General features: G+C 39.1%; 1 protein-coding gene across 3 annotated transcripts in view; it reads right to left on the bottom strand.

The window, feature by feature from the left end:
• LOC137976498 (uncharacterized) overlaps positions 1–6,841 on the bottom strand; it is an 8,720-nt gene extending 1,879 nt beyond the window's left edge. Inside the window, exons 1-3 of one of the 3 annotated variants that reach the window (XM_068823866.1) lie at positions 4,761–4,792; positions 2,650–2,672; positions 1–1,095 (exon numbers count right to left, since the gene is read on the bottom strand). The exon at positions 1–1,095 is cut by the window's left edge and continues 1,879 nt beyond it. In XM_068823866.1, the coding sequence (XP_068679967.1) occupies positions 1–1,039 (1,039 nt within the window). In that variant the 5' untranslated portion in view covers positions 1,040–1,095; positions 2,650–2,672; positions 4,761–4,792. Of the gene's footprint in view, positions 1,096–2,649; positions 2,673–4,731; positions 4,971–5,992 lie in introns of those variants that run through there. The other 2 variants (XM_068823865.1, XM_068823867.1) reach the window with 2 other exon arrangements.
• Positions 6,842–9,448: the final 2,607 nt, after the last annotated feature.

Genomic DNA, 9,448 nt, shown 5'->3' on the forward strand with positions numbered 1-9,448 from the left:
CAAACACCTTCCTAGACTTGGGAATCAAAATTTTGACATGTGGAACTTCACCCCCTGTTGTCTCTTGTTCAACCCGCATGTGACTCACTTCTTTTTGTAGCAGAGTGGCTACTTCTTCTTCTTCGGACGTTCGGCCCGTAAGCTGCAGGAAATAGTCAATGGAAGCTTTATCATTGCGCATCATATCTTCTAACAGACTGTAATAGTCCGTTTGACGAGTCCTGAGGTCTTCAACTCTCACTCCGCGGGCCACAAGGAGCATGATCAGTTTGGCGTCGAGATATGCGTTTTCGTTTGGCTGGGAATAATCCAAAATGTACACGAAATGGGAATCTGGGATAGTGGGCTGCCTCATTGACTCGTCGGAGTGATCTCGCATAGGATGATGATTGTTGGTGTCTCCTTCTTTCAAGACTAACATCCCTTGGGAACCTTGATAGTGAACTAATAGTGCACTCGGTTCGGGATCGTTGAGTCCTTCAAAACCCTCCTCCCTTATTTTTGATAGAAGCCTACGAGACATAAAGCCATAGCCAAATTTCTTGACTTTTGAAACCTCATCACACTGTTCCTTTGTTAGTTCCACTTGCTGTATAAATGGCGAAAACAATAAGCCAATCTTCTTTGCGCGCACACTTACATTGCTGTCTTCAACAAAGTCACCAAACGTTTTTAAGTGGTTTTGAATTTCTTCCTTAGTACCATGCATCATGAAGCACGTTTTCTCTCTAACCTGACTGTCAGAATGACCGAGGAAATTAAAACGCTTCTTGTCACAGAAAATGCCGCTTTTCAAGATACGTTTACAAAAGGCGATGTTTGCCTCTTCCTGCATCTGCGTTTTAAAAGTGACAATCATTATCTCACCACGAAAATCGCGCCCCATTCGATGCTCCAGACACTTAAAAAACCGAGTATTTTCCAGTTTTTTATATCGAAAGCGATTCTTACGCTCGTCTTTGCCAGTAAATTCCACGTGTTTGACTTCGCCTTCTTTAGGAGGAGGAGTGCCCTCGGGAATACTGATGCGAACTTCCATGCCACTATCAGATATTGAAAGACGTCCACTAAGGATTTATGCACCTTTTTTGATAGCTGATAGAATAAGAGAATAAGAGAATTATTTTAGTCTGACCAAAAACTTCAACTATGACTTTAATTAATTATTAATTTATTAATTTTAATTATTTATTAATTATTTAATTATTTTAGCCTGACCAAAAACATCAACCGGCCAAACCCAGGCCCCTTTTCTTCTCCCTTTTCTCTGGTTACCTACAGTTGCATGACCGCCCAAATTTGGATGATTGAGATTGCTTGCGCAGTGGTCTCTTGGGAAGGAATGGGAAGTGAACTCTGCCTTACAGTCCATGACACTATAATGACAACTGGGGTTTGTGAAACGAAGGCTTTCTACATCACGCATGGGATCTTTCCAGTGGCAAGCAGAGTACATGTAATTCACATCCCACAACCTGCAAAGTTTTTGATTTAATTATGTACTGCCGCTCGTGCACACGACGGAAAAGAAGCGAGTCAATGCTAAATGCCACTAAGAGTTGAAGCAGGAGTTTATCGGGGCAGAAAAGCAAAATAAGTCCCACCACACCGTTGCTATGGTTACAAATGTTAAATGACGCCAATATCAACAAAATGTACCGCTGCTTTACTATGTAATAGATAGACTTGTTTCTAAGGCCAAGAGCATAAAGAATAAATATATTACATTTAAGCAGATTTCCGCAAAACTCGTGTACAAATGACATAGATACGATGTCTGAGAAAATTGAGGATGGCATTAACGCAATTAAACTGAAAGTGTTTAATTGCGTGGGTTAGGAATTTTGTGCCGAATGAAACATTGGTATATACCTATAATCGCCCTAGTACAACCTCACTTAGACTACTGTAGTGTCGAATAGGGTAATTGGGGAAACGGTTTATTTTTAAGGAAGCCATTTTAAAATGTTCAGATCTGAGCACAGTATTTTTTGACAATCAACAATGAATTCCCAAAACATGAGCACTAGAGTTTTTTTCATTTTCGCTATGCTAACTATCGCGGCCGAAGAAGTGAGAGAGGAAAACACTGGCAAAACTCAATTACGTTACTCGGTCTTACACGGTGCTGTAGTTTTCAAGAGTTTTGTTAGTAAACTTAAACCTCATCTCAATATTTCAAGATTATTAAAAAGCGTTTATTTACAGCATAGATATAATTCCATCCGTCGATAAGCTATGTATTCGCAAACGATTTGAGAATCGTGTGTTTTGGGGGGGCTGCATTAAGACCCTGTGTAATTTGTATTTGAGAGAGCTTTGCGTGGTAAGAGCGCCAAAGGGAATTCGACCCGAGCTCGGAAAGTCGCTTAGTAGTTACTGACATCACGAAAGAGCAAGGCGAGAAAATTCTATTCCAATAAAAAACCTCACGAAGGGTTTTCGTACTTTGACTTAAAGGGTTCTCGCTGGAGATTCTTACGAATAAAATTAACAGATAATGCTTTTTTTTAAACTTCAATGTTCGTTGTTGATTATGCTTACGCTAAGCAAATTGGTGGGTTACCAATATCTAGGGCCCCACGGCATGCAGCCAGAAAGCTTATACTCCTTACGAATTGCATCTCATTTTCATACAAAAATCCATACCTTAGTCTATCTTTTCTCGAGACCTTGACCGGCTTGTTTAACTGATGATCGTCTGAAGAATTTGTTTATTTTGCCTTAAGTTGACGGAAACGTTTTCCTAGAAACCCCCGAGGTCAGAAATTTCTAGGAATCAGGGATGATACAATGAATGTCAAATAATGAGCAACACCGTGACATTGGCGGACGTCCAATATCTTTTCGTTCTTTCCCACTGAGATGTAAATTACACATCAGTTTAACATTTATGTTACTTTAATCAGAAATTTTGAACAAAGCAGTTTCTTCAAAAGAAAAAACTCCGACATTTTAGTATTTTGCTACAACAGACGCAACAATAACCATTGAAATACATAATAACTCGATGAGACCGTGTCTCTTTGACTTAGCTCAGCTAGATATTTACAGATATCAGTAAAGGAGAGATTAAATCGGCCCGTTAACCACGTGTGACAAACCCCTTGACCGACTCGTATCACTGCTATTGGAATTAAAAAAAAAACATGGTATTTATTTTACAACTTTTTCTTCGTTTCCCGGCTTCATGTAGCATCTGGAAGGTTGCCTGAAAAATCGGCCATTTTCAATGTTTTTCCTTAGTCCTTCCTTTGCTAAATGTCGGAAAAGTGGCATTTTCGACACATCTGGAAAAGTTGCCATTTCTTTTTTTTAGGCCTTTCTTCAAGCGGTTTTCTGCATAGAGCAATTCTACAAATGTCAAGCTTTCAATGCATACCAATAAGGGCTATAGGCCACTTGTATTTCTTAATTTGTTGTAGCCTCTGGAAGTTCGCCTAAAAGGACCTAAAAAGTCGGGCGTATTTCAATATATTCTCTTGGTTACCCTTCGCTAAATGTCGGGAAAACTTTCTCTCATTCTAGGTCATTTCAAAACGGTTTTTGCAAAGAACACTGAAATCTACAATAGCGGTTAAACTTCCAATGCATACTATGGGATAGCTGCCGTATTTCCTAATTTCGTGAGCCTCTGGAAATTTGCTAAGAAATCGTCCGTTCTCCCTTCAACTCCCTTTGCTAAATGTCGGAAAATTGACATATTGAAAAACATATTGAAACTCATGTGATATGTGGTAAAACCTTGTTAGTATTATTCATCATGACGTCTGCATTGTAAAGTGATACAACTATTCCTTGCTCTGTAGGTATAAAAAAGAACGGAAAAGAAGGGAACATGTCTAAGGGTTCATTTTGGGCTGACACATTCGGAGAAATAACTTATTAGACGAGATTCAGCGATTTATAAGTGATATCATGCAGAACAAAAGAATACCCTTTGAGCTACAGCAAAGTCTTTCCCTAATTGTTTTGTGAACACACGTCATCACTGTAGTGTCAGACAGCAATCATTATTAATAACACTGATCACTCTTGCGCTGATTTTCGAGGGGACGTAATGAATACTAGTAAAGTGTAAATTCAGCATTGAAGGAGAGGGATGATGAAGAAGAGAATAGCCGATTTTAGGGCTGGAACCAGAACTTGATTAGCTTTGATTACCTGTGGTTAAGTGATTCAGTGGACAACACTGGCAAAACCCAATTACATCACAGAGAATGTTGTAGATTCTCAAGAGTTTTGTTAGTAAACCTCATCTTAATGTTTCAAGATTATCAAATAAAATTCCATCCGGTGGTAAGCTATGCATTCGGAGAAGATTTAAAAATCTTGTGCTTTGGACTGCAGAAAGGCTCTAGAGAAGGCTTTGCGCGGTAACAGCGCCAAAAGGAATTCGACGCGAGCACGGGAAGTCCCTTAATTAATTGCTCCTGACATCACGAGAAAGCAAGTCGAGAAAAACCTCTTCCAATGGAAAACCTCACGGTTTTTGTACTTTGACTAAAAGGGTGTTCGCTGGAGATTCTTACAAATAACGTGAACAGTTGATGGGAATTTCTTAACCAGAGAGAGCATCGCAAAAATGCTCGTTGTTGAATCTGCTTAGCTAAACAAATTGCTGGGTTACCAACATCAAGGGCATCGTCGTAGTCTAAGTCTGTGCTAAGAGGTAATACCTTTGCGTCTCTTCCTACGAATTGGCTCTCATTTTTATACAAAAATCCATACCTTTTAGTTAGTTGATCTTCTCTCGAGACCTTGACCGGCTTGAGAAGAATTTTGTAAACTTGGTTAAAAAACCGATGATCGTCTGAGGAGTTTGTATATTTTACCTTAAGATGACGGAAACGTTTTCCTAGAAACCCCCGAGGTCATACATTTCTAGGAATCAGGGATGATTGACACAATGAATGTCAACTAATGAGCAATACATTGGCAGACGTCCAATATCTTTTCGTTCTTTTCGTCTGAAATGTAAAGTACACATTTTTAATGTTATATGTCATTTTAACCAGAATTTTGAAGAAAGCAGTTTAAAAAAAAAAAAAGAAAAGAGGATTCCGACATTTTAGTATTTTACTACAACGGACGCAGCAATACAACCATTGAAATACTTAATAACTCGACGAGACCGTGTGACTCTCTTTGACTTAGCTGAGCTAGATATTTACAGATACCAGAAAAGGAGAGATTAATCGGCCCGTAAACCATGTGTGACAAACCCCTTGACCTACCTGCGTCACCGCTATTGGAATAAAAAAAACACATTTATTTTACGTTTCCCGGCTTCATGAGGTATCTGGAAGGTTGCCTGAAAAAGTTTTCAATATTTTCCCTTAGTCTTTCCTTTGCCAAATGTCGGAAGATTTTTGACACATTTGGAAAAGTTGCTATTTTATTTCAAGGCCTTTCTTAAAGCAGTTTTCCGCATAGAACAAATCTACAATAGTTAAGCTTTCAAGAGGGTCCCGAAGGGGAGGTACCAATCCCATTTCCCAGCTCAATTTTTTCCAAATCCCATTTCCCAGCTTCCAAATCCCATCCCACTGGCATTATTCAGGAAAATCCCAGTGTTCTACATAACCAGCTCTTTTGTTTTCAGATCGCCACTTTTTTAAAATTGAGACTGGTTCCACTTTCGAAAACAACCCCGGACGATGTCTCGAATATTCACGGCATGTATAAGGTGGTAATTGAAACTTTTATTTTCTTTGAAGGTCAAACCTTAAAACAACATAAAAGGGAACTTTTAAAATTAGATTCCCATTCTTTTTCTTAAATATGTCCTAACAAAAGCATTCTCAACAATACATCTTACAGTACATTTTATAAAATCTTCCATTTCTTTAGTGAAGACATTGTCAGGATTTGGATATAAACAAATTGAAAAATATCTATTGTAAATAAATGCCGCAAAATGAGTCCATCTCTATCCATTGTTTCTCCCAGAACTGTGTATTGTTAACCATGTAATGAGCAGAATACTCACGTGATGTTCTCTAGTAGAGAATCACTTGTTTGGAATAAGCAACTTTGTTCGGGACGTTCATCGCTTGCCAAAATTTTTTCTTGCTTCTCTGTAGGCTAGAAATACGCATTGATTTTCTTCGGTTGTTTATTAGGAATCGGCGGATTACAATTATGAACTCGCCGGGAGTATTTTAGGTGACCTGCAGCAGTCCTTTTATATTTGTCCAATTTTGGAGATTTCCCACAGCGTAGGCATTTAATTCTTTTACCATTTTTCGACAGCCCCGTGTCGTTTGTCTGTATCAGCAATTCTCACAACCTCAGATGCGTTTTGACAAATTTTCTTGTTTGACAATCCCAGAGTCAGTGGATCAGTTTATTTGCGATATTTTCCTGCGGCCAGAGTTGCTTTCCTAATGAGGTACATGACTGTGGGGCTTCCGTTTCTGGCACGCTTGGCGATTTCTGTTTAAACACGATATTTACAGCCTTTCTGAAGCATGACATGGTGTTGAATCACCTTGACAGACAAAGAAATGCACGAAGCCTTCTGGAACATTTCCATTTCCAATTGTTCTTTAGTCCTAAGTACAAAGGGGGCTTCTCGTGAGCTTCCTCCTTCAATGAAATCAATGTAAAACACTTTCAGGGCAAAATCTGCAAATCCTCTGCATCTACTCGGTTCATCTATGCCACACACACATTGTACGAATATTTTTCTCCACCTGGGTTACTGAACAGTCCAACAGTAATTCTAGTTTACAGTTCTCGGTGTGAATAACAACATTTTGAGCAGAAATATACTTGATATCCACAACAACGCTGCGAGTTCTGCACGACGATCCATCTGCGCCGCCATGTTGCTTGTAGACAAGCGGATACGCATGCTCAGAGACTTTGGCTTGGTTGCACCGCTGTGCACAGTCTGCTGTTTGTCGGACTACGAGGGTCTATGAGTAGGGAGCTTAAGCACGCGCGTTTTTGAGACGCGGACAGTAACCGGAAGTGAGCTGTTTTCCCTTTTAACTTGTCTTCACACAACCACAAGCTAAGTATCTTTTCTCCATTTGAGATGATTAGTATAAAAATCTGGGAGACATCACTGTCGTGGCACGCGAAATGTTCTCTTCCGGTTGCCGTCCGCTTCTCAAAAACGCGCGTGCTTAAGCTCCCTATATCAAAGATCGTTGATCGCAAGACAATTAAGGGCAAGATATGGGCACTTAAATATTAAATAACGTTAACTTTTCGGAAGTTTTCCAAACTAAGGGAATTAGTTAATCATACACTGAACAAGCTTAAAGACAATTATCCCATTCCCATTTCAGTTCTCTTTTCCCAATTCCCAGTGAGCAAATCCCAGTCCTAGGGACTCAATTCCAATTTTCCAGGGAACTCTTCAGGACCCTCTTTCAATGCATACCAATGAGGGCTATAGGCGACTTGTATCTCTTAGCCTTTTTTGGCCTCTTGAAGTTTGCCTAAAAAGTCGGGCATATTTAACAATTATTCGCCGAAGGCGAAGTGATTATCGGTTAATATTCACCGAGACGAAGTCGAGGTGAATATTCACCGATAATCACTGAGCCTGAGGTGAATAATTGTTTTAGTATAAATACACAGGTGATTATTTCAAAAGAGAGAAAAAAAAAACATTTCAACGCGAAATCATCTTCACTTACAGTGGCAAAACTACTACTGGCAGCCATTTTGTCCGTCGAGGTGATTATCGGCTGATAATCCGAGATAGCGAGCCAATGAGAGGGCGCGATTTTGTATAATCACCTGTGTGTTTATACTAATTCAATTTATTATTCAACACATTGTGACAATGTCCAAATATGGTCATAGCGCGCGCAATGTTCGTCGTGGTTACTCAACAGATATACGTAATTTTGTGTGTCGCGGAGAAAAATATTATAATGGTAGTTTTTCCAGCTTTTTTCCCAATAAACGTAGAAAATTGTGCTTTGTCATCAATGTGTTGAATATTAAAACAATTATCCTGCTCAATCTTGCGGAATATCGCCTGATTTTATCAAGATATATTTTGCGGGATTTCGCAGGATAATTGTTAAATATTCTCTTGGTTGCCCTTTGCTAAATGTCGGAAAATCGACATATTCGACACTTATGGAAAACTTGCCATTTCTCTTACTTTAGGTCTTTTTTAAACGGTTTTCTGCAAAGAACACTGAAATTCCAATGCATACTATGGAAATTTGCAAAGAAATCGGCCATTCTCTCTTCTATGCTTCAATAACCCTCTTTGCTAAATCTCGGAAAGTCGACATTTTCAACACTTTTGGCCAAGACTTAACATTTATTTTAGTTTTAAGCCTTTTTAAAAGCGGCTTTTTGTACAGAACAATTCTGCAATATTTAAAGTTTCAATGCATACTAATTAAGGCTATAGGTGAATTGTATTTCCGAGTTTTTTGCCTTTAGACGTTCGTTTGAGTCTAAGGTATTCGTGATTAATTACGAATGGCTTACGGGTCTATTCATCTCTCCCCCACTGGATCGACAGTAGCAGGGGACCCCAAACAATTTTTTCTCTCTTTTTTGGGTTATACATATTTCACAAATACGCATGCGTTCTGTACGTTCGATCGTATAATTAGTAGTATGCTTTATACCACATGAAGAAAAGCAAGACAAAAATTGCAAAATATTAGATCACCCTTTTTAAAAATAAAAAAAAATTACACAAATAGCGGTCACACTAAAAATTTCCTATTTTTCACACTTGGTGCTCGTGTATCTAAAGGCCCCGGGATTTCTAGGTCACACAGACACCTCCTTGCATCGTCAAAGAGGTGACATTTCCACGTTTGAGACTTTGTAAGAAGTTTTTCGTTTTGTCTTGTCTTAAATTGTTCAAAAACTTCAGGTTTTTAGAAGAAATGGATAGTAAATTCTCGAATGGCTTATGGCAGTTTAAGACAATAACGCGGTCCTCTTCATGTCCTCTCCTCATTTTGCGCGCCGTAACAAGGTTAGAAAGCGAATCGTATTGAGCCTGTTGTAACAAATCAATGATAGCTTTGTGGTGACACAGACATCGGAAGAATCCGATCTTATTACATGCAGTGGGATGCCATACAGAGACCACGTCTTAAGGACGTTCGCGCGAAATTTTTCTAACATTGATTTTTTTCTGAAAATTTTACCATTGAAAGATCATGAGTTAGCGACGTCAGAAATGTAAAAAAAATGGGGGGTCACCGACTTCGTTTTGGAAATAACATGCCCAGAAGAACACCAAAATCTGAGTAAATCGGGCTTCGTTGGCGAAGAAGACCACAGTAGCTGCAAGTCCCAAAATATTGCAAATTAGCGCTTTGAAGGGAAATGTTCTCTGCCAAATATGGTTTAAATGGACCTTTTAAGCGAATTTAGTCAGCTGGTGAGGTTCCTCAAAGAACAAGTTCGCATTTAACGACAATAGTTTCACGCGCCTTGCAGCCGCAAA

Source organism: Montipora foliosa, chromosome 11 (genome assembly GCF_036669935.1).
Source record: "Montipora foliosa isolate CH-2021 chromosome 11, ASM3666993v2, whole genome shotgun sequence".
NCBI classification, from domain to species: domain Eukaryota; kingdom Metazoa; phylum Cnidaria; class Anthozoa; order Scleractinia; family Acroporidae; genus Montipora; species Montipora foliosa.